The following is a 25,359-nucleotide window of genomic DNA, read 5'->3' as shown; positions in this document are numbered from 1 at the left end:
CCCTATGAGAACCTCCACTGTTCTATTTACCGCCAGCCCCTTTTAAGCACTAAGTCATTTAGTTCTCATTACAGTGTGGGGACACAAGTGAGTGGCCACAGACTGGAACTCGGGCGTCATGCTCCTGTGTCTGTGCTGCTCACCCATGACTGCCTTCTGGAAAGGACGGGCACAGTCCAAGATTGGAAAACAGCAATGGAAGGGGATCAGGGGACTGTGAGCAGCCGGGTGACGTGAGAGCTGACCAAAGGCATAGCCTAGAGGCTGATTGTGGAGGGGTGAAAATCACTAGGGGAAAAGAATTTCCAGATTCCTGGACTTTTGGCCCTTTTTAGAAGCATTTTTGAGGCAATCCTGCCATCTAGTGGCAAAATGACATAGTATTCACCCTCCAAGCAAGTACGGAATGAGCCTTGAATTGGGAAGGTTTGACAAACCAGCGGGCGGGTTGCTGCTTTTTACTCCAACTACAGATTCTAAAAGACAGGCACATCCCACTGCTGTGATCATTGGAACAGCCCAAAATTTCCACATGCCACTGTGTGCCGGCTACAGGGTAGGTTCAAATCCCAATTCTGCTCATTACTGTGGAAAGGCTTTGGGCAAGTTAAATAACCTCATTTTTCTCTTCTGAAAGATGGAGAAAATATCAACCCATATGTCTGCTGTGAGGATCAAATGAAGTAATACATGTAAAGTGTCTGGCACATGGTAAGCACATAGCACACGTTAGCTGCTATTGAGATAAGAAGAAGAGGTGGCAAGAGCTGGGATAGGAGTGGGGAGGAAAGGACCTCGATAAATTAATTAGTGACCTTTAATGAACCCCCTCAGAATTGCTCTTGAGAAGTTAATTATTTTTTCCACGTACATTTTTTTTTCTAGCCTTCATCCTACATGACTGAATCATTTTTTCCACTCAAAATTATTAGTAGTTCTCCCTGCCTCCCATAGTACTCCAGACTGTCTGGCCAAGCATGGAGGGCTCTGTAGGGTGCCCTTCCACCCTCCTTGCTCGGGTTCCCAGGCTGGGGTTACTCTTCTCCCATCCCCTTCTCACCTCACCCCCCTGTAAGCCCTTCCTTTTCCAACACAGAGGCTTTTATAATTTCCTACCCACTCCCTTCCTCTAGCCATCAGTGATGAGCAGGGGACAACATGCAGTTTGGGAATAAAGAGGTAACTTGTTTACTTTGAAGTTTAATTTTGTAAAAAAAAAAAAAAAAAAAACTTTTCACCAGGCGTGGTGGCTCACACCTATAATCCTAGCGCTCTGGGAGGCCAAGGCGGGTGGATCATTTGAGCTCAGGAGTTCAAGACTAGCCTGAGCAAGAGCGAGACCCCCGTCTCTACTAAAAAAAAAAAAAAAAAAAATAGAAAGAAATTAGCTGGACAACTAAAAATATATATATAAAAAAAATTAGCCAGGCATGGTGGCGCATGTCTGTAGTCCCAGCTACTAGGGAGGCTGAGGCAGTTTTAGGTTGCTGTGCGCTAGGCTGACGCCATGGCACTCTAGCCCGGGCAACAGAGTGAGACTCTGTCTAAAAAAAAAAAAACCTTTTAATTTTGAGATATATTTGCAAAGCCAAGTTGACCTTGCTCTGGCCTCATTACTCATTTATTAGTTAAAAGAACCTCAGTTAATTTTGAACCTGTTTCATGCATGAACTCTGAGAGACTCACTGTTTCCTACTGCATCTAGCAGTGGGCCAGGCTGCCTCTAGCCACACCTTTCCTTGAGAGCTGGAAGACATTAGAATCAGGTTTGTTGTCATGTGTGTTCTGTGTGCTTGGAACTGGAAAAGAAGATGAAGCAGTAGGTGGGGTGGGAACAGAGGCTGGAGGCTGTGGGAGACATCGTGGAAGGCAAGCAAGCAACTGTGAACTCACCAGGTGATAGCCTTGGCAGAGAGGGAGGATACAAGGGGACTGGCGAAGGAAGACTGTTTCAAGGAGACTATGAACAGATGAGGTTATATCTAGGGACGTTAAGTCTTAGAACCACATGGTAGAATATTTGTGGGTGTCCATAGGAGGTAAAATGGGGCAAAATATATTCACTTGAAAGGGTTCTGAAAATCTAAAAGGTACAGTCCTTGCCTTCAGGGATATACTTAGCAGTTTGACTACTTCTTCCTGGCCATAGGCAGGAGAAAATAGTGACATGACTACTGCTTCTAAAAAGCAAAGAAGTTAATGTATCTCAAACAACTGGATTGATGTAGTTTCTCTGAGGAATGTGCTTGTTTGGAACTAGGTACAAATTACCATGTATGAAGAGCCTTGGGAGATGGCGATTGGATGAAGTTGAATCTACAGGTCAGTTTTGGGAGAATGCCCAAGAACACTAATCAAGACAGGGTGGTGTTGGTATAAAGACAGACAATAGATTAATGGAACAGAATAGAGAGTCTGGAAGTGGGATCAAAGGGAAAACGGCTCTTTGTGGTCTTCTAGCTTCTAACAGGAAGCAAAATTCCCCAAACTTTTACTCTTAACCAAAGGCTATTATTCATGTTATGAGATCCTTTGATTCTCACAAGGTCCCTATGAGATAGTCATGTCCTAATTGTATAGCTAGATGAGAATTGGAGCTTGCCTAGAATAGATAGAGTAGAATGTCACCTGTGGGACACCATTTGAGAGCCCATAGGAATATTGCCAAATTCCCGGGCAGCTCCCCCGGAAAAGCACTCTTGTTCTACACTAAATCCTATCAACTAACAGACAGTGAGTTACTGAAGTCTGTCTTCTCCTTTCACTGTAAGCTTGAGAACTGAGACCAACATGATAAAGATGTTTTTTTGAAATCTCTAGTGTTTAACAAAATGCCTAGATGTATTAGGTTAGATTAGGCCATGCTATAGTAAAAAATAAACCTTGAAAACTTAGCGGGTTAACACACAAATATTTATTTCTTGCTCATACAAAATCAGCTGCTCTCCAGGGCTGCTCTTTTCCAAAAGGCAATTTGGGGATCTCAGCTGCCTTTATCATATAGCTCTGCCTTCTGGAGGACTGGAAGACAGTTGCAGATGAGGAGACAACAATGGAATGTCATATAGCAGCTCTTGGATTCTTTGCCCAGAATTAGTGCATGTCCCTCCCACTCTCAGCCCACTGACCGGAGCTAGTCCTCTAAGCAACTGGGAAATGCTGGGGAGCACATGGCGGGCAGTAAATACCTCTGCCATCCTGGCTGAGAATGTGTGCCAATAAACCTTGTTGAAGAAACTAATGAGTAAATCTGATACAGGGTGTAAATTACACTATGACAGAATGACTCGAACCCTGAAGCAGCTTTCAGCTTCCAGAGCCTCAGGTGAAATGAACATGTCACCAACAGGAGGAAAACTGAAAAAGGATCTGCCTTTTATTGACAATCTAGTCTATACAAGTCACTGTTCTAGACACTTTATAGAGACCATAGTGTTTAGTCCTCATGATGGCCCTATGGGACAGGTGTTAATATTCTCTTTTCACAAATAAATTTTGTATGGAGCCCTGATGACCAAGTGGCAGAGCTGAGATTTGAGCCCATGCGGGCCAAATGTCAAAGCCTACCAGGGAGTTGATCTCTTCTACTCCACTGACTCCCTTGGCCGTGAGTGACTTATAGAGCAATGTAGCAGCAGGAGCAATGGCCTTCAGAAATGCAATCTGGGGCAGGTTCCCTAGGGAGAGAGGCCAGGAGGAAGGCAAGGAGTGACAAGGCTGCACTCTGCGGCTGGGCTCCCACATTCCCCACTGCTCTGCCCTTCTCCTTGCTCTGCGGCTACCACTCAGTGACTGGCACTGAGAGATACAGCTACACCAAGGCCTGGAGTCAGCGGTGAGCAGAGCAGAGGTCAGTGCCTGTTCTGAACCTCTGTGTGGTTCTGACATCTCTTTCTATTCTTGTTGCACAAAGAGGCAGGGCCAGTGATCTCACAGTGCCACACAGGACACCCTTTCCAGTGGCCTGGATTTTGTGAGAACTGGCCAAGCTCGTTTTATGCAGCTCTCTGACCCTATAGGACAGAGACTCAAATATCTGCTCCATGCCACTAACACTCCATACTGGCTCAAGGACATCGGAAACAAATTGGAAGGATACCAGGTCAGGCTTTGCCATTCTTGTGTTCGCTTGGATAATTCACTTGGATTCTCTGGGTTTTAATTTTTTTCCTCTATAAAATGGGACTCTTACACATCCACTCTCTGCACTTGTCTTACTGGGTTACCGCAAAGCATCAAATGGAAAAATGTATACAAGAGTGCTTTGTAGAGTAAGACGAATTTAAATGTAAGAGGTTATTTTTTAATGACTGGCTAAATAATGAAAGATTTTTTTAACTTTCTGATTGAGTTTGATGGTTTTGTTGAGGGAAGGGAGCAAAGCTGCATATGCCTGTGACATTTTAAACCTCTAAGGTCCTTGCCAACTCTGCCATTCCATAAACCACACCTGGGAGCACACGTTTTCTTCTTTCCACGGTGCTTAAGAGCCAGACCATTGGAGTCAGAGCACATTGCTAGAGGCGTACCATTGAACAAAGCGTTTTAACCTCTTGACCTTCAGGTTTCTCATCTGTGAAATGGGAATAATAGTGTGTGTCAGGGACTACTATAAGGACTACTACACTAACACACATAAAGCAATTTACACTGGGTGTAGCACACGGAGCATGGCACATTGAGAAGTACTTGATAAGTAGTTGCCATTTTATTGTTAAGGAACCATCATGCTGTCTCCAAGGCTCTTTGCATAATCAGATTGTTCCATTGTTCATTAAAATAAGAAAATCCCCAATCTTCCAAAACACTACATGAACATCTGGATCAATGTCTCCCAGGATGTCCTAAACTGTCTCCCACACCCTATAGAAAGCCCACAATTTACAGCATGGCTGGGCTCCAAAACCCTGCATGGAAAGCATTTGTTTGGAACTCAGAACATACTTTCCCAGAGAAAGAATGCTATTAAAATAGTGGTTGGATTCCCAGGTGACTGCAATACCCACTTGATTCCCAAAGTAGCAGAAAATTGGCATATTTGCAATGCAAATGACTGTGAAGCAATGTTGTTATATTGCTAGTCATTTACCAAAGCTGAAAACTGTGTAATAATTTCTTTTCTCTCTCATGAATGAATGCTGGTGATGAAGATAAAACAGGCTTTATTAGTGACAGAGTTCAGTGGAAATTTAAGAAGGAAATCTTAAGGTGCCTTTGGGGCACTTTCAAAAGCTTTCAAAGTTCTTTACTAGGTCTAATGCTACTTCAAAATTTTTGGACTCTTGTTTTTGACACAAGGGATTAGGTAGCGTTAATTTCATCCTCCACTGTGGAGTTATTTTTCGTTTGCAAATGGAAAAGGGAAGGAGATGGGAGAGATTAGGGTAAGAGAAAAAGGGATAAGAAAGATTTCCTGGAGAAAATTACTCAATAGTTTGGAGAAGTTGAGAAAGGAGAAAGAGGCACACGTATGTAGCAAGATGGATTTCCATTACCTGGTCTGTGAGCAGGAAAAACAGGTGGTGTGAGAACCCACACTCTCTTGTAAAAGGGAAATGGTGACCTGACTGGGCAAATCGTTCCCACTGAAGCCATAAGGTGGCACCACAGGGCCAGAACAACCTGTGAAAAGCGAGGCTTCCCAACGGGGGAAGAGGAGCGAAGGCTGGGTTGAACACCCAGCTCTGTGGTCTTGGCAAATAAGCCTAAATAATGTGCTAGTTCGCTGTTCTGCATTTTATTGCCACGAAGGGAATGCTGAGCTAGAACATCAATATGACCTCATCTGAACACAGGTCTTTATGTTTACAGGCCAGGGAAGGAAGCATAGAAGGTGGCCCCTGAAGGACCTCAGACCAACCTTAAATTTCTAGTGGCTTCAAATATACTATGGATTAAACAGAAATATACGAAAACTTACAGTTTTTCAAATGAGGAAACTGAGGCTGAGAGAGAAGGAGCTTGCCTCTGCTCATGTAACTAGTAAGTGCCAGTAACCCTCTCCACTGAGGCAGGCTGCCTCTCAGGCTGACCCAAACATGAGTCCACTGACCGGATGGGGCATGAGTTCATTCCGTACCTCTAACTTCCGGTGCAGTCCCCTTTGCTGAGACGGCCAAGCAGATCAGAATAAGTAGAAGAGGACTTGGAAGGATAAAACCCAGCGTAGATGAGCTGCATCTCTAGAAATCTTAGGTCCAGGCTGAGAAGCTAATTCTCACGTAAAGAGAAGCCAATTCTAGGTTCTATTGCCAGACTATCCAGAAATAATTGCAAGAGCCACATATTATTTCAGAAAGAGCACTGAATGTGGAGGCAGAAGAACTGGGTCCTGGCTTCATTTTTTAATTCTGCTACCAAATTTGCACACATCTCCGTCTCGCTAAGGTCACTCTGAGCTCCATCAAGAACGACTCTTCTTTCTAATTATCTTCCAGTCCTCAGCAGGCAGGATTTTTGTGGTCATTATGGCCACGGGATGCAGGACAGTGGGTAGCTAATGGCCTAATTAGGCCACGACAGCTCCAGGATAAGCATGTCCCCAATATAAATGTCCCCCCGCCCCAAACCTCAAAAACTATTTCAGCCCGTGATACGCAAAGCTCCTAGAGTAAAACAAAGATGGGAGTCAGCCCCCATCATAACCAGAGCAGCAGTCCTGAAGAACCCGAACCTCAGACTCCTGATGGCAGAAGATGCTCACCAGGCAAGAGGGGAAGTTTCATTACTGGGAAGGAAAGAGGCTAATGAAGGTGATTGAGGAGCAGGCTGAGAGGAGAGATGATTATTATACAAAACAGAATAAAACAAAAACATGGCCATGATGGCCTGGAAGGGGTCCTGAATCCTCGATGCACAATGTCTGAGGGCTCAGGGAAGAGGCCAGAACTGATTCTGGGCAGACAGAAACCAGGACTCAATTCTTACAGTATCTGACTGCTAGACCCACACAGCCCCTCTGTCCTCTCACTCCCGTAGGAATCTCATCCGTGGCCCCTCAGACCACTCCAGCGTTAGGAACACGTCGGTCCCCTTTTACTCTGAGGCCTGACCTGCTGGTACTAGGAATTCAAGTCCTTCCCACTGCCCTTTCTTCCCCATGTTGGGGGCTCCTTGGGGGTTCCTCTGCCTCAGTCACAGGGGCATTTTCCATGTCTTCCCTGGACCCAACACTGCTGTCTGCACGTGGCCCACGTGGGCCCCAACAGCTCAGCGCCCCTCCCCCCTCTCACACAGCCTGTTCTGCTACCAGGGCCCCCTCTTGCTGCAGTTCCTCCCCTGACAGTGTTGCCACTGCCGTGGTGCTGACTGTACCCTTCGCAGCCGCTATCCTTGAAGCTGGGGAAGAGTCACCACTCATACAGGGACCAAAGCAATCTCAGCCACGTTTGAACAATGTAATCTCTCAAACCAGGGCCCCATAGTGTGGCCTTGATATTATCTCTGCCGTTCCACTGGGAAACTTAGTGTAAATTCCTGAGAAACTAGGCCAGAGGGTCTTGAAGGACACCATCCCGTAGCACCAAGCAAGCGTACCTTAAAGTCAGTCGTAAGAGGCAGAGTGTTTCCCCCACAGAACCCCCACAGCCTACCTGTGGTTTTCACCCTGAGGCTTCCCAAAGAATGCCTAGGGGGTTTTCCGTGCAAACATAATGTCTGATAACCCAAAGTTCCTAAAGTGACACCAGCATGAATCATATGTATTATATGAAGTTGTCAAAGGAAAACAACTTGTTATTGAGCCTGTGTTACATCAGATTGCAATACTGAAGAAAGCAAGTTCTTCCCTGAAATGCCTACCAACTCCAGTCTGTGTCCTTCCTCCTTCTCTTGGTCAGAGAAAAGGGTTTGAACTTCAGACTGTTAGCAACTGAACATCCTTGCTCTTAGATCTTTGCTTCCACATCACTAGAATGCTAATTGTGCCTCATCATTTGTTACTATAAGACAAAAAGCCTAAAGAGATTAAATAAGCTAAAATGAGCCAAAGTTCCTGGAACAATATCTAGCACTTGGTCAGTGTGCAGGAGTCTTATTCTTTTCTCCCCTGTCTCTTCCTCTTGGGTAGTTGGAATAGAAAAGGGAAGAAGAAAAATATTGAAATGGAGATGAAACAAAATGAGAATATAAGAAAAACATTAGATAACTTGCATCCTCCCTTTAATTTCTGGTGGCTTCAAGGATGTTGGTACTTTGAGATGGGAGTGTACCAACCTCTTCATTTGCCGGCAAATTAGTAAACTCCGCTTTCCTTTTCCTTAAACCACTTGTCCATGTTCTTCTGATGTGGCCTCGGGGACAAGTGCCAAACTTTCGGTAACAGAATTTGGTGTCCCTGGTGGGCCCATTCGTGTCCAGGTGGAATGGCACCCTGCAGCTGCTGGAAGAGGCAGGGAGCAGCCCCAGGTCAAAGCCATGGGTATTTGCAGGTAGGAGCTACTTCTTTACGAGATGAGAGAGGAAGTGATGGCCCCAGCAGGGGCCTGTTTTAGCTCCAGAGAACTCCCATTCCTGTCTTCCCAAAGTAGACACAGCTCCCCACAACCTGAACTGAGTTGAGGAAAAGGAGATGGATTTGGAAAGTGTCTGGATGCCAAGGCCTTTTGTTGGGTAAGTTCCCTGGTGTGTAGGCCAAGACCCTGATTCACCCACATGAGGGGTTTTCAGGCCTTCCTGTTGGTTTTGTTTGTTTTGAGGTGCCTTTTGGGGGTGAAAGGCATTTGGTCGAGTGGAACTAGGGAGACTGGTTTGAATTTAGAGCTCATTTGCAATTCCCAGAGAACAGGGTAGGGGGAAGACTAGGTCACCGGGTGGGGAGGGCTTTGAACCTTCCAGTTGGGGTGGCATTTATCCCCTTTGGATTCCCATTTGTGAACTTTCCAGCCCTCTGCCAGGGCATTTGAGGTACCATCTGAGATGCCATTGTGGGTGGTATTTATCCCCTTAGGATTCCCATTTATTGAATAGGCCCTGGCACTTTTGTAGCCCCTGTATTGTTTGTTATTTGTGAGTTTTGTTGCAACATAAGGAAGCTCCAACTCCCATCTGATTTATAGGCTATGGCATTTTAGATTGTTTGTGTTGGAAATTCCCTATATTGTTTGTGTTTGCTAAAGATTATTGTCTGCGTGTGAGGAAAAGTGGTGGTTGGTACTCCTTGTATAAAGTGTGAGGAAAGTGGTGACCAATGGTCCTTGGTTTATTCTGAGCTGTTGGTTCTTTTGTGGTGGTTGGTACTGCTTGTATGAAGTGTGAGGAAAAGTGGTGTTTGATGGCCCATGGTTTATTCTGAGCTATTGGTTCTTTTAAAATTCAGAGCTCAAATGGTTGACCTGCCACTGTAGAGTTAAAATGTTGAGTCTCAAGCTCTCTGCTTGAGATAAACTCATTATTTATGGTATACGAAATTATCTGTGTTTGTATGATTTTTGATAAATGAGGTCCTCCAACCCCCCACCAGAACCCCCGAAGCTGGCCAGGGCAAGGCACCGGGCAGGGCCGCAGCTTGGGAGTGGACTCGGCAGGAGGGATGACTGGCACACGTGCCCGCCGCCAAGGGGCATGCAGCAAGGGGGAAGGAACGCCTGCCGCTGCCACCATTTTGGCACCTTGGGAGGGTCCAGGGAGGGTGCCGCCTGAACTAACTCTTCAGTCCCACGCCCAGTAAATTATGACTCGGGGTCCTCCTGGCAGCGAACTCAATTTGAGCTAGAGGGAACCCATAGCTGGTGCAGGCAATTTGTGGCAATATCATAAAGGGGGCTTGAATGTGCAAGAATAGCCCCAGGGTCCTTTGAGAGAGTCAAAAGGAACAGGCAAAAAAGCTGCCCCAGACTGACTTTTTGTACAGAAGTGGGATCTCGAAAGGAACATTGCCTAAGATTGCAAAGGACTCTGGGTGGCAGGAAGCCTCCAGGAAAACAAATCATTTTATTTTTTTTAAGTCCAGGACTCAGACAGTGAAGGAGGAGCCCCCTGTCTCCAAATATCCCCACAGGATGTTGGTGCTTTGAGATGGGAGTCTGCCCACCTCCTCATTTGTCAGCAAATTAATAAGCTCCATTTTCCTTCTTAAAAAAAAAAATTTCTGGTAGCTTCAAGTCTGGTAGGGATCAAACTGAAATATACAAAAACATATTGTGCTAAGTTCTTCTTTCCCTTAATTTAGGAAAAGCTTTGAACAGTGAACTTATCCTTCTCTTCAACTATAGGCTTTACGTTGGACCTTTAATAAAAATAATGATCTATTCTGCTAAGTTTTACTTATGTTAAAAAAGAAAAAAATGGATAATTATATTTTTAAACCTACAAAATTCTCTTAAATTTAATGCAAATAATTTATGTGAACCAACCATTTTGCTCTTTATGTGAAATTGAAAATCGAAAACATCTACCTTTAGAGGCTACTGGAACACACAATTTCAGAACCACCTCTTATAATAACTCGCTGCCTGATCTTTCCCGGGTTACTTCATTCCCTAGGCCTCTTTCCCTTCCAATGCAAAGTGAGGAGACTAATATCTTCTCTGTCTACCTCACAGGGGGGTTGAGAGGAAATTGTGGATAGAAAAGAGGCTAAGAAAAAATTAGTAGAGGTATAGAAATGATAAAAAAAAAAAAGTTTGCTATATATAGGGATGCTGGGGTTCATTCTTTATTGCCAAGCTGCTTTCAAATTATATAATTCACACGATTCCAGGCACATAATTCTGAGTAAGTCTGAGCCATTTATTTTGGATTAGACACAAGCTTTGTGTAGTCTCTATGCAGAACAGCGTTTCTGTGAGTGTGTAAGGTTTAGGATATGCAGATTTGTTGAGATATCAGGAGTTGAAACCTGGTGGAGATTCTCATCCAATAAGGCAGAGGGGTGACAGCCAGCAGGTGGAGAAGGGGGGCGCAGTTAGGATAGTGCCATGTACTAGCCTAATGCCTGGGGACACAAAGTGTGTTGGGGTCCCAGGTTCAGTGCTTCATTAGAAGTCAGAGAACTCAGCATAAAGTTGAGGCTGTGATTTATTACAGTTGAAGGAGACAAAGCAAAATTAGCAAAGGGAAAAGGCTCTGGGGCAATATCTGGAGGCAACTGGTTATAAGCTTCAAGAGTCTCTCCGAGTAGAGTCACGCAGGACGCACTTAATTCCCCAGCAACGAGATGAGACAACACATGTAAAATGTTGTCTACCGGGGAAGCTCACTAGAGACTCAATTCCCAGAGTTTTATGTTGGGGGCCGGTCATATGGTCACACTCCTGGTCACCATCTGCCCAGCCGGTACCACATTGTACAAACATTAGACATAGTGAGCCTTTCTAATCAGGAAATGGTGGGGACTCTGCAGAAACCCAAGTTCCCAGATGACAGCCAAGGTCCAACCTTGCAAGCAGGCCTTTTGAAGAATAGCATTCTCGGGTCTGCAGTGTTAACTCTATTAAGCACACAGAGATATAAACAAGTAATTGCAATGTAGGAGGATAAATGCAATGATTGATTCAACTGACTAAGCTTTATTGACCCTTTGAAGGGTGGGGTAGGAATGAATAAATTAGAGACGATAGCTGTACTTTGTCACACTCAACTCAGCACCTCAATACTCCCTGCCGCCCATTCCACTGACAAAGTACTTTGCCTGTGAAAAACTCTGTGGCTGGGCTCCAGATTTCTCCTCCCAGCCTCCATCCAGGACCTACTGCACATCCCGAGGGCTCTGCTTTCCATCTTGCATATAACTTCCTTCTGTTTAGCCCCTTAGGTAAGTATTACGGGCTACTCTGGCATGAGCAGATTCTGGCTTGGCTCCAGACGCCCTCTGGCCAGTTCTGCCCCATCCCTACCCCAGCCCCAATTCCCGGTGCCCACATGTCATCTGGCCTCTTTGGCCCCTTGTCCATTTGAGGAGCTACACCCTGCCTGGGTGAAGCCCCGGTTACTTCACCTCTCCCCGTTCCCCTATCAATGACTTCAAAACCATCTCGTTTCTACCCAGAGCCTCTGGCTAATTTTCACACTACAGCCAACTTCCCCAGGAGTTGGCAAGAGCTTTGAACTTCAGCTTTCTCTACTTTTCCTTCTGGAATCTTCTTACGCAGGAGCTCTGTGTGCTGTCACTGAGTGCAACCTGTGCCTTCAGCGTCCCCGCAGCTCCTGTGCCCAGTGCCCTTGCTCGTACTGGAGAGACGTGCCGGTGGCCTCCAAACCCTGCCTTCTTTCCTTTCCTCTTTTAGGGTTGGTTGGATCAAAAGCACCAAGCCCCAGGTTGACAGAATTCAAATTGGAGATGGGAATGAATGGAGGCCACATACCTTGTTTCCTAGGTCCCCAAATTAGCAAAAGTAACAAAGACGTAGAGGTAGTGACATTTGGACCTCCTAATAATTTTAAGCAACCCGTTCAGCAAGGCAGACAAGGAGTCACACAAGTCAACTTTCTCCCCCTCACCCTGTCACCCGCAGCCCCAGGCAATTCAGACATCCAGAGGTTCCCGGGAACTCCCTCTTATCAGCGTCAGTTGGGGCCCAATTTTCCCACATGGTGACGTGAATGGCAAGGGCAAGGAAAAGCCACCAAGAAACGAAGTCTGTGAGGCAGTTAAGAGCCAGGTCTGGCAGTGAATGCCGTGACACAGGCACGTGGGAAGACAAGAGCCCTGATCAGACTTGCATGTCAGGAAGATCCTTGGCAGCTGGAGGGGGACAGACACAGAATGAGTCTGGGGGCAAGAGACAAAACTAAGAATTTTTTGTAATAATCTCTTAAAAGGTGGTGGGGCCTCAACTAGATCCAAGGCAGTGAGCGTCAAGTGGAGGAGACACACGTGGGGATTATTAGGAAGAACAAATCATCGGGACTGGGGAGTGGGGGTGGGACAGTGCAGAGGCGGAGCTCGGGGTCAGCGGCTTGGGCCAAAGCCCAGTTAAGATAAAGAGTGCAGCAGAGGCTTGTCGGAGCCAAACAACTTCATACCACAGCTTCCCCTTCACCTCTCCTCTGCTTCTCAAGGGTTCTCATCGGGTTTGGTTTTGTTTTGTTTTGTTTTTTCCTTTGAAGGTCCAGAAATGGCCTTGGTGTGTCTAACAGACTTCCAGGCACAGGCACGAGAGCGGCTCTCTAAGTCATCTTGGGATTATATTGAAGGAGGAGCTGACGATGGCATCACCCAGCACGACAACGTGGCGGCATTCAAAAAGTTTGGTCTTCTGCAGCCCGTGTATTGTTAAGCTAACGTGCACTGATTGAGAGATCCTGGGACAGTAGTAGTCCTGGTTTCTGCCTCCAAAAAAACCCAGAATACTCCAAATATAATCATGTGGCTCTTTGTTGTTTTGTTATTTTGCTCCGTTTGGGGGGAGGAGGAAAGATGGATAAACAGGGAATTTATCTTAGGACTAGCACAAGGGAGCCGTCCTCCCTCTGCTTCCCAGCAGCTGTGCAACCTGACACGGTGAGACATGGATGAGGAGTTGCTCGGGCAGGGAGGAGAAGCCTGCCCGGTAGGCCTAGATCTCCCGAGTTCCTAAGCCCGCTGCGCTTGAGGGAGAAAATGTTAACCAGGAGAGAGGACTCAGGTCTACAGGCAATATGATGATCCAAGGAGCCTTAGGAATAAGAGACTGATTCAAGGGAGAAGAGTTGGACTGGAAAAGTAGGAGACAGAGCATCGGTCAACCAGCAGCCGCCCACAGGCCAAGTCTGGCCCACAAGCTAACGATAGTTTTTTATTTTAAAATCGTTGAGGAGTGGAGGGAGTCAAGAGAAGAAGAAGGCCTTGTGACATGTAAAATTATATGAAATTCAATTTTTTTATATTTCATATTTTTTTTTTTTTTTTTAGAGACAGGGTCTTGCTCTGTCATCCGGGCTGGGGTGCAGTGGCCCAGCCATACCTCACTGCAGCCTTGAACTCCTGGGCATAAGAGATCCTCCCACCTCAGCCTCCTGAGTAGCTGGGACAACAGGCACACACCACCATGCCCAGATAATTTTTGTTGTTGTTTTTGTAGAGATGGGATCTCACTATGTTGCCCAGGCTGCTCTCATCGAACTCCTGGCCTCAAGTGATCCTCCTGCCTTGGCCTCTCAAAGTGCTGGGATTACAGGCAAGAGCCACCGTGCCCAGACTGTAATTCAAATTTTAATGTTGATAAATAAAGTGTTTATTGGAACACAGCCATGCTCACAGTCATTTACTATTGTGTATGGCTGCTTTTGTGCTACAACAGCAGAACTGAACAGCTGTAACAAAGACTGAAATATTTACTATCTGGCCCTTTATGGAAAAAGTTTGCTGACTCCTGTGATAGCAAGGTCAGGAGAAAACTGAAAAATGCGATACAAAGTGAGCACTATATTCTGCATTTTCACACTTAATTAACACTCTACTAGGCACTTTAAATGATTCATCTCATTTTGTTTTCACAAAACTATTAGGAAATTTGGATTATTAATCCTATTTCCCAGATGAAGTAACTGAGGCTAACTTACTCCAGTTTGCACGATTAGTATTTTCAGAAAATTTTTCTAAGTTTGTGTACAGAAATAACAATAATAGTATTTCGTAAAAAAACAGAAATGTTTTGACCCCAAGGCTAAGGCATCGGTTAGGTGGGTCTTAAAAGTGTGTTTTACGTATTTATTATTTGTGAATTCTCTTCCCTTCTTCTAAAGCAGTATTTAAGCCAAATCTTAAAATGAATTAGCTGCTAGCAAAAAAGTCATGATCACTCTCTGGGATTTGTCCTCTTTCAGTGACCTTTCCTTACTTTCTGGAGACTTGTTTCTAACTGGAGAGGAAACTCCATCCTTCCTGTTCTTTTCCTTTCCAGTCCTTGCTATGATGAATCAAGTACTGAGGAGGCGCAGCTCAAAGACACAGACCCCCGACAGAGCGGGGCAGGGGCAGTGTGGGCCGTGTGCGCATGAGCAGTTCAGAGAAGGCTGGTGAACGTGGACGAGGGTGTTGGGAGCGGCTTGGGAGAGGAGCCTCCTGCCGGATCCACACTGCGGATCCAACTCTCAGCCAACTGAACCCACCAAGGCTTCGGGGGACCCAGTCAAGTTTAGACCTGCACCAGGAATCAGGGGGCCCCAGACAGCACCTCCATGCTGAAGAGTCTTCCCACCAACACAACATCTCTTTGTTGCCTAGCACAGAATCCGCCTCCGTCCCCGATACCTGAGAGATGTGTCGAAGGTAGACACCAGGACCACAATTCAAGGGGAGGAGATCAGTGCCCCAATCTGCATCTCACCCTCGGGGTTCCACTGCCTCGCCTGGCCCGATGGGGAAATGAGCACAGCAAGAGGTATGAACCAAGCCGCCTCGAAGCCCCTTCCCCAGAAATCCAGAAATACCCAGGAGGCCTTCTTGAGAGCAGGAACAGGGAGCCCCAGCGTTTCTCTCTAGAAGGGCCTTAGGGACAGCAATCTGGTTGACATTAAGGAAGGAGGGAAAGGGCATGCTTAAAACTATGTATGTGTAACATTTCACCTAAGATTGAGACAACATAATAAAGAATTGTTAGACTGGGAGAGGGGCCACAGATAAATAGGAAGGTGTTAAAATCCCACCAAGACATCCCTCAGAAGAGGGGTGCCGGCCCCTCTGACTCATACTCTCTGTGGGAAAAGGGATGCCCAATGTGGCCCCAAAGGTAGGCCTCTCTTTGGCCCTTCCAGGCTAGGGCTGGGGCTGAATGATGAGTCTCTGAATTTAGAATGAGGAGAGAATCATGACATTACGTCCTAACACAAGGCCCTGGCAATTGCTCTTACGCAAATATTCCACTGACCTTGTCATCTTGTTTGACAAAAAGTTTCTGGTTAGGTTATGTCTGCTGCTTAGTAAACCCCATTGTCTCCCCACATCCTCCACCACCATCAATAATAATAATTATTATTATAATTATAGAAGAGAAGAGAGAGGGCTGAAAGGACCCTTGGGACTCCTTTGTAACCTTCACTGTAGGTCGAGTCTGTTTTTGTGAGTTGCCCAGGGCTTCCTTGGGGTCCCGTAGTTTGACTCTGTGACCTAGGAAGCAGTGAATCCAAGGATTTTGGAGCTGAAAGTGACATCCCTCTTGATGAGGTTAGGAAACAGATCTGTCTAGGTTGAACTCTGAATAGCCTATATGAATATGAACAGTTTACTAAATTTTACAGTTGAATGTCTCATTTGGGGGTGGGGTAAAAGAATGGGGTATCTCCTGTTGACATGAAGAATTGAAAACATTAATTTTCGATTAGGCCAAATTCCCTGCCCATGGGTTATAGCATGGCAGTGACGATAACCTGTTGGAGAATCCCACTGAAATGACTAAATTAGGAAACAAGAAATATACAACTTAGCAGCAGCAGCTTCAACCTCCTCACCATCATCATCATCATCAACCTCATTATCACCAGCATTCGTACGTCAGCAGTTTAAAGAATGCTTCCATATCTAGTATCTTACTTAATCTCCCCACAATTCTAAAGACAGGCGTTATTATTTCCTTCATTTTACAGATACAGGAAACAAGAGGCTCAAGGACACATAGCAGAGACTGGCATTCTTCTAATTACAGATATCATGCTTTTTCCACTACAAAGTTCAGGCTTCTCCCCTGGGATTACATTCCCTCATCCTCTGTCGTCTCTAACTCTCTTCTGCTTCATTAGGTATTTATAAGAAGCCCACTTTCCTGTCTGAAGGCTGTAACACACCCAACGTGGTTCTGAAGGCTGAATGACATCTCTGGCTGAAAATATTTTATTAGGAATATAGGATTTGTATGACAGATTATACAGAGGAGGACCCAAACAGCTTTAGGCCTCTCAGTCTGATCAAATCACCTCCCATCCCTGCCCTACAGGAAAGTAGAATGAAGCTAAGCTTTATCTCACAGGGCAAGCTGGCCAGAGACCACACAGACTCCCAGGGCTTCTCACCCCAGTCCAGATACCATTGCCCTCCAACCTGAGTGGTGTCTTTGCTTTGCAGCCGCCCAAGCAGCCAAGGTCTGCTACATCACCAGCACCTACGCCAGCTGCAACTTGGAAGATATTGTTGCTGCCGCTCCAGGAGGCCTCCGGTGGTTCCAGCTCTATGTGCAACCAGACCAGCAGCTGAACAAACAGCTGGTCCAGTGGGTAGAATCCCTGGGTTTCAAAGCTTTGGTCATCACAGTGGATACACCCAAAACTGGCAACAGGCGACATGACATTCGAAATCAAGTGGACTTGAAGATGAACATAATGCTAAAAGATCTTCGATTACCTAAAGAGGTAGGAGAGATGGCCAGAGCCAACAGGCAGGCATTATAGGAGGCAAATTTCCTTCCCCCTTTCCTCTTTTCCTCCTTTCTTTCTTTCTACAAGTATTTATTGTGAGCCTGCTCTGTGCCAGACACTGGGGGTGCAGCAGTTCAAAAAGCAGATCTGGTTCCTGCTCCCCAGAGCTTCCAGATAAGCAGAACATAAGACCAAATGTCCTCACCCCTGTGGCTGCCCCACCTTTCAACAGAAGTGTTCTGGCCAGAGCTGGATGCTGAGAAATGGAAAGGCCATAGAAAGGATTTTTGCATGGAATAGGTAAGTAACCTAAAGAAGTTCATCCAACATTTTCTACTTTATGGAACACTTAGAAAATGATCATTTTGGATGGCACAGGTAGATAAACTGACTCTCTGAAGAGGATGCTCACAGCCAGGGCGACTGGCCAGCCTGTCTAGCCAGCCCAGGTCCCACTCTTCTGCCATGAACACTGAGGAGTCAGTATCTCTGCACATCTAGAACTTATGTGTGGAACAACAGGGTACTGTAGCACATCTGTTTGGAATCTCTGAACGTGGTGACTACAAAGGAAACTTTCCCCATTAAAATCCTACAGTTGCATGGCATGGAGTGCCCCAGAGAGAAAGCCATGGTGAAGTTGAATCCCTTGGCTACAGTAGAGATAGCAATGTCAGCCTTTGCAGCAGTGGGCGGCTGTGATACCCAGTCAGGTGACTCAGTACTTCTACTCCTTAAGCACAAATTGGCCTTCAGGTTAAAATTTACCCAGATCCCAGAGGCACACTGAGATCTATAAATATTTGCTGTATATGGTGAGCCAAGGACAAACAGGGGGTAAGATTATTGAAATATTGCTTAGTTCTTACTGTCCTGTGCATAACTGAACCCTAACACATCACACTAACCCATAAATGCATTTCCTTATCTATCTCATATACTGGACTCTGAATTACTTTAAAGAAGAGAATGTGTCTTATTTGTCTTTGTGTCTCCAGAGCCTGGCATAATTATTGAGCAGCCACACGATTAATGGTTAATGCATAAGCAGTTGAAGTAGAAATCCTTTTATATAAATTTTGTTAAGAAAAGAAGCTAGAAGCGTCGCTGGATTCTTTTGCTTCTCTCTCAAGCTTATAAATGGCAACTCTCCAAAGTGTGTCTCCTCTTTGGAATGGATCAAACAGTCTTGTAGGACTTGAGGACTAAAGTTTCCTTTTTATTTCCTACAGAGAAATTCAATACCTTATCTCCATACATCTGCCATAAGCCCATCTCTCTGCTGGGATGACATCTCCTGGTTTCAGAGCATAACCCGATTGCCCATCATCCTTAAAGGGATTTTGACAAAGGAGGACGCAGAGTTAGCTGTGAAGCACCATGTCCATGGCATCATTGTTTCCAACCATGGTGGGAGGCAGCTTGACGAGGTTCCCTCTTCAGTAAGTAGGATGACTTCAAAGGGGTGCGTTTTTGTGAGTGCCATGTGTGTCTGTGTCTGTGTGTGTGTATCTACACCAAAGTACTCTATAAAATCTGGGGCACCTTCCCCCCTCCCATGCAATATACATTGGTATATACTTATGAATTTTAAGGAATTTTTGTCATTAATAATCGCCTAGCATGTACCAGGCTATTTTTACAAACTTTACATATGTCGTCTCTAAGTCTCATGCCAATGCTGCAAGACAGGTGTTATTATTTCTGTTTCACAGATGGGGATACTGGAGTTTAGAGACATTAAGTAACTTGTCCAAAGTCACATAGATAATAAGTGGTTAATGTGGAATTTGATAAGAAAGCTGTTCCAAAAGCACCTTCAAGGTCTCCTGTCTTCTGAAAGGGATGTTCAGCTTCAAACTTGCATATCTGCATGGATTGTAACTTCATAGTTTCCCATCTGACACATCCCAGGAAGAAACAGTGTTTCACTTAAGCAAAAGTAATGAATAACCATCTTTCACAATAAAACTAAAAAAATGTACTAAGGAATACTTCACTAAAATCTATGATGGCCTATAATTTTTTCCCCTAACTCATGAATTTATGTCTGTGATAGATGGAGTTTGGAGGGAAGAAAATGAGAAAAAAGAGGATAAGGAAAGAATCTTTAAATGGGAATTAGTTGTTGATTTATCTTCATGTAGATATATTAATATTTCTGCAAAAGTTCTATTGCTGCTTGACTTGTTTTGAGAAAGGAAAGTCTTTTCCTTTTAAGTTTTATTGACCTTGTTACTATAAAAGTAAAACATGTTCACTGCACATAAATGATAAAACATATATAAACAAAAAGAAAAAGATAAAAATCACCCCTAATTTCATCACTATCACTATATCAATATTTTGGTAATTGTTGTCATTAACGTTCTAATGCAAATATAATTTTTGTGTTTAAAAAAACTATGAATGATGTTTTATAATTTCTTACTTTTACTTTGCAATATATTAAGAGCAATCTTTTTTGCTTCAATATTTATGCTCTTCTTATTTTTAATGGTGTGTAGCATGAATGGTCAATTTAGATAACCAGCCTCCTACTGTATTCCTTCCAATCTTGCTATATTTTAAACAGTGTATTAGTGACTACTCTTAAAGCTAAAATCTTTAGCACTTTCTCAATTATTTCTTTAAGATAAATCGCAGGAATTAGAAATGCTGCCTTATCCAGTTTGTACATTCAGAGACTTGTGATGCCGGGAGGCACAAGGTACCAATCACTCACCTCCTTCTCTGCGCCAGGCTCTCAGTGGTAGAGAACAGGGAGAGGAATAGCAAGGCCACGTGGAGAGAAGGGGCACGCTTCACTGTGGCTCTCTGGTAAAAGCTGGATTAAAGGGTATAGTCAGGCCTCCTACTTCCCATCCCAACTCCCATGCTGAGCTCTCTAACCCAACCCCTGCCAGCGTGCCCACAGCCACCTTTCACATGTCCAGTAATTGGCAGAACAGAGAATGCAAGAGCGCATAGCAGGCCCTGTCCCAACTGTGCTTACCACATAGGAGCAGAAAGCACCAAAGAGCCCACCACTGACAAGCAGCAGACAGGGTAGAACATAGGCTTTTAAAAGAAAACAAATAAAAACATTATGCAGTAGATGTCAGGCTTTTGTTAATCAATTTAGCCAGCCTTGCTCCCTTGGGAGGACTGAGAAATAAGTGGAGAAAGAAGACTAATTCTCCCATTGTGCTTCCTCAATAGAGAGTGAATATTGGCTAAGGCAGGAGCCTGAGAGAGAAGAATTTCTCCCACCCGTTTAATTCTGATCAACGTGTTGTTTTCCCAAGTCATTTGGCTGAACATCCAAACCCAGAGTCAGCCAGGAACAGCACCAAGATTAGTGTGAGGCTAGTGAGGTATTCACTTTAGGCTCAAAAGTTAAGAAGATGCCAAGAAAAACTTAGTAAGGGAAATCATATTTTAATGCATTATTTTTAAAATGTAAATTAATACAAAAATCCGTGGTGAACAAAATGTCAACACTTTAAATAAAGATAGAATCCACCCCTGCATTTATATAACCCCACCTCACCTCACCCTAGTCCTGGCCCTGGGTTCAGTAAAACTATTCATGAAAACAAGCTCCAGCTCACAGGTCAGAATTTTCCATTTGATTTTTTTTTAAACATTGTGTTCAAATGTCATTTATCTGAGTTTTTTGGCACCCCCTGAATTTTGTGCCTGAGGTAAGTGCCTCACCCCTCCTCAGGCTGGTGTCTGCCCTGTGAGGGGTGACACTTTTCGAAAGAAGCCCCTACTTCTATGAGGTTTCACATCCAACATTGTCTATGTGCTTCCTCCTGGGACCCGGGGACAGGATAAGTCAGCTGTTGTCCCCAGAAGACTCTAATGAATGTCCTATTCGGACCTATTAAAAATTAACTATGAGGCCATACTGCACCCTGAGCTGAAATTCACTCCCTAGTCTATTTCTCCAATTATTGTCATCTCCATTGTCCAGTATGGTTCACCAAAAGAATGTTTACACATACATTTTTTTCATATCACAAAAATATTTCAAATAATATCGTGCTGGGACTATAAAAATACCCCTTATTTGAACCTGAATTCCCTCCAGTTATTACATGTAAATTGAAAACATAGTCAATTCCCCCCCTCCACCTGTAAATTAATTCTTTTTTTATTTTTTTCAAGAACCGGTTGCATAGTATCCACCTGCAAATTAAAGTAAGAAGTTCTTTCCTCCCTAGGTTCTTATTCTGCTCCGTCTCAGCCAAAGGATCTCAATCAGGTAGAATAATGATGGATTCCTTTGGCGGCAAAAGGCCCCCTACCACCCAATGTCAACTCCTCTACTCTGGCCATCCCTCAGAGAAGCACAGACAGGAACCTGGAGGCAGTTCCAGAACTCCCTCCAGGAGGGTCCTGCTATCACTCTTCTTTACAGACTCGGAGGTGCCCAGAAAAGCATGGATCAGCCTGGGGCACCCTGGGTGGTCAAGACCTATTGACCTGTGTTAACGGGAAAAAAAGCCAAACTCTGTAAAATAATTTTAAAGAGATTTACTCTGAGCCAAATTTGAGGACCATGACCCAGAGCCATGGCCAAGAAGTCTTGAGCAAGTGGACTCGCTGTGGCTGGGTTACAGTTTGGTTTTCTACCTTTCAGGGAGACAGGGGTTGCAGGTAAAGTCATAAATCAATATGTGGGAGGCATACATTGGTTTGGCCCAAAAAGGTGGGCCATCTCAAAGCAGGGAGGGGGGCACTTAAAGGTTATAGGTGGGTTTAAAGATTCTTTGACTTGTAATTGGTTAAAGACATGAAGCCTTGTCTAAAGGCTTGGAATGTTTTAACATAAGGAGCTCTTTATCAGAGATAAGCCACTGGACATATATGTGTGTAAATTGAAGACCTGTAGGTTTGTCTTGCATGCCCTTAGGCCTGTTAATAGGTTACAAAGGATGTCCCCAAGGAGGGAGGGGGGCATGATGAGGCATGTCTGACCCGCCTTCTCCTGGCAGGCAATTTAGTTTTCGGATATTCCTTTGGCCACGAGGGGGTCCATTTAGTCAGCCGGTGGCGGGGTGAGTCTTAAGATTTTATTTCAGGCCGGGCGCGGTGGCTCACGCCTGTAATCCTAGCACTCTGGGAGGCCAAGGCGGGTGGATCGCTCAAGGTCAGGAGTTCGAGACCAGCCTGAGCAAGAGTGAGACCCCCGTCTCTACTAAAAATAGAAAGAAATTATATGGACAACTAAAATATATATATACAAAAAAAAAATTAGCCGGGCATGGTGGCACATGCCTGTAGTCCCAGCTACTCGGGAGGCTGAGGCAGTAGGATCACTTAAGCCCAGGAGTTTGAGGTTGCTGTGAGCTAGGCCGACGCCACGGCACTCACTCTAGCCAGGGCAACAAAGCGACACTCTGTCTCAAAAAAAAAAAAAAAAAAGATTTTATTTCAGTTCACACCTGGAATTCCAGAGGCAAGATAAGAGACAAAGTCCAGTGGAGAAATCAGGCCAAAGTGATAAGCCGCTCCTATTTTGCCTTTCAAGGGCTTAAACTTTACTCTTCCAATGCCGTTGTTCCAGTCCTATCTCACCGCACAGATAAACCGTAATGCACTCAGGGCCAAGTCGATCAACTGGTGCAAAGGAAATGACGTGCAGCCCTGTTTCCCAAGTCAGGTTGCAGTCTAGACACTCAGGCCAAAAAGACTTAGTTCCTTAGCAATGGAGCACCTTTCTAGCTGTGCCACCCTAGAGACAGAGAGGGCAGAAGAAAATTATAAGTCAAAATATTGTTTGAAAAGAAGAGTGTTAAAGTGAACATTATAAATAAAAAACGTCCCCTTTAGGACATAAAGAGGAGCCAAACAGTTCTTCCAAGCTGTAGACAATCAAGTGAGTCAGAGAGAAGCTAGACTAGAGTCAAAGCAGAAAACGGCAGGAGGGAGAGCCCAGAGAGACGCCCCAGGTCCCAGCAATGCAGCCGCAGCTGCCGTGGATAAGCGCCAGCGGCCTCAATCATGGGAAGGAAGAAACCGTCCAGGCATCCCTCCAGCTTGGACTCCGGGTCCCATCCCACGTTGAGAGTCAAACCAGAAAGCCCCCAACCTGTGTGCATCTCCTTTCCAGATTGACGCTTTGACAGAAGTGGTGGCTGCTGTAAACGGGAAAATTGAAGTGTACCTGGATGGTGGGGTCCGAACTGGCAACGACGTGCTGAAGGCTCTGGCCCTGGGGGCTAAGTGCATCTTTCTTGGGAGGCCGATCCTATGGGGTCTTGCCTGCAAGGTGAGAGTGGAATGTGGGGACCAACTGAAAGCTTCTCATTCGTTTCCATGCTTTTCTGGGGTTCACCCTCCAAGCTCAGCCATTTTTCAAGGTGCCAAGATTCCCGCAGGACGGTTACACCTCACTCAGAAGCATATTGCAGACTTCCACTAGCTCTCACCCCCTACCTTTTTCTCTGTGCTTTCCTTTATTCCCACCTGTAATTCTAACTTCACAGATGTCCCCCATCCTCCCCACCACAGCCCTAATGACATCTAGAATTTATACTCAGCTGATGGTCAGAATGTTCCTTCATGGCTCTTTTTGTCTCTCTCTTTCTCTGTCTGTCTGTCTGTCTTGGGAGCAGGGTGAAGATGGTGTTAGAGAAATTTTAAACATTTTAAAAAATGAGTTCCACACTTCCATGACCCTTACAGGTAAGGTTTTAAAGTTTTTTCCTAATTTGGAGCTTAAAGTATTATAGGAGGGCTAACGAACACGAACAGCAGCCCTTTCTTCTCATTAGGCCTTTCTCAGCTTGGTAGCTGTCCAGAAGAGAGAACAGGGAAAACGTATCTGAGACAAAGATTAAGCGCTATTCTGTGCTCAGTGGAATCTCAAAGCTCTCCTCAGGGTCATTAACAGTTCCGGGGAGGATTACCTCCAGCTCTGAATTCCTGCTTCTGCCAATTTTACTTATTCCAGGGCTGCTGTTTCTGACCACTCCCATCAACCCAGGCATGAAACTCAACCCTTTCCTATGTCTCTATGTTTAGAAAAAGACCCTCTCTCATTAGTTACATTTTTATAGGTAATACATTTTGCCCAAGTTATGGTGCATACAACATAGATACGGAAAGGACTTCCAGTTAAACATTACACAGGCTGTTATGACATTTTTCAGCCTTCTCACTGCCTGCTCGGGCCCACGGCTCCCCAGCCCGCACCATTATGCTAGCTCTTCTTTCTCTCTTCTCTTTTTGCTTCTCATCTGGAGTTACCCTCTTCAATCCCTGCATCCAATCTCAGCTACAGTCTTCGTTTTGCATATTAATTAAGATCTTCTGCTAAAGAAGAGTCTTTTCCCTTGACAGAACATTTCCTCAGAAGGTAGCTGATATATGGAATACTCACCCATCTCTTCTGCTGCCCCTGAGTCATTTCACTCCCTAAGAGATTCTTCCCCCATCCCTGAGCCTCAACAGAACTGAGATAAAGATCAAGGATGTCTACTGTACACAAGAGTTGATTTAAAAAGGGTTTTTACATTTTTTACCTTGACATTTTGATAGGACTGTGTTCAAAGATGACGTGGGCACAGGTTCATAAAGTAATTCCCAGTGCAAACAGAATTACATTACTTGTTCTCTATAGAAACTATTTCATCAGAGTGAGTGCAAAAATCAAGCCAGGTTTGTTCCCATTGGGTCATCCCATAGCCATGATGGGGTGGGTTGCTGGTGTTTTAGAGAAATGAGCTTTGTAACTGCATTGTTGTTTTAGGCTGCCGTTCGATCGCTGAGATCAGTCGGGACTTGATCCAGTTCTCCAGATTGTAAGGAAATAGAGCTAATAACCAGACTGCCGAGGCTGCTCACAGGAGGAAGACAAACTCACAGCCTGGTGTGCAATACCGTCCTGCCTGGGCTCATGCTACGAAGCGGCTCATGCCTTGTGCCCTCAAGTCCTCCACCCCTATGCTTCAGGCCCTCCAAACCCATCTGCCTCAAATATCCCAGGCTCTTCTTTGCTTTGCTGACTTTTATATGTTGTTCTCTTTCCTAAAATCCTCCTCTGAAATAAAAGATCTCAAAAGGGCAGATCAACAGTGACTGAAACAGCTCTTGTGT

The 25,359-nt window shown here is 45.0% G+C and overlaps 1 protein-coding gene across 3 annotated transcripts; it reads left to right on the top strand.

The window, feature by feature from the left end:
* Window positions 1-1,680: 1,680 nt before the first annotated feature.
* On the top strand, window positions 1,681-25,336 carry HAO2 (hydroxyacid oxidase 2). 3 transcript variants are annotated; one of them, XM_069480789.1, is made up of 8 exons: window positions 1,681-1,766; window positions 13,048-13,186; window positions 15,151-15,302; window positions 16,979-17,262; window positions 18,501-18,710; window positions 23,372-23,530; window positions 23,877-23,946; window positions 25,013-25,336. In XM_069480789.1, exons 2-8 carry the CDS (start codon window positions 13,056-13,058, stop codon window positions 25,066-25,068), a joined length of 1,062 nt encoding a protein of 353 aa, XP_069336890.1. In that variant the 5' UTR covers window positions 1,681-1,766; window positions 13,048-13,055; the 3' UTR covers window positions 25,069-25,336. The 3 variants fall into 3 exon arrangements, with proteins under 3 accessions (XP_069336890.1, XP_069336891.1, XP_069336889.1); XM_069480790.1 differs by lacking the exon at window positions 1,681-1,766 and adding an exon at window positions 3,980-4,102; XM_069480788.1 differs by lacking the exon at window positions 1,681-1,766 and having other exon boundaries at window positions 13,118-13,441.
* Window positions 25,337-25,359: the final 23 nt, after the last annotated feature.

Source organism: Eulemur rufifrons, chromosome 8, assembly GCF_041146395.1.
Source record: "Eulemur rufifrons isolate Redbay chromosome 8, OSU_ERuf_1, whole genome shotgun sequence".
In the NCBI taxonomy this organism is placed as follows: domain Eukaryota; kingdom Metazoa; phylum Chordata; class Mammalia; order Primates; family Lemuridae; genus Eulemur; species Eulemur rufifrons.
This window is presented reverse-complemented; position numbering and strand designations above follow the sequence as displayed.

Coding starts and splice junctions, on each gene's coding strand:
- HAO2 (XM_069480788.1), top strand. CDS start 13,305: ATGTGGCTCTTTGTTGTTTTGTTATTTTGCTCCGTTTGGGGGGAGGAG. Junction 18,711..23,371: donor TTGACGAGGTTCCCTCTTCA/GTAAGTAGGATG, acceptor TCTCCTTTCCAG/ATTGACGCTTTGACAGAAGT. Junction 23,947..25,012: donor CACTTCCATGACCCTTACAG/GTAAGGTTTTAA, acceptor TTGTTGTTTTAG/GCTGCCGTTCGATCGCTGAG.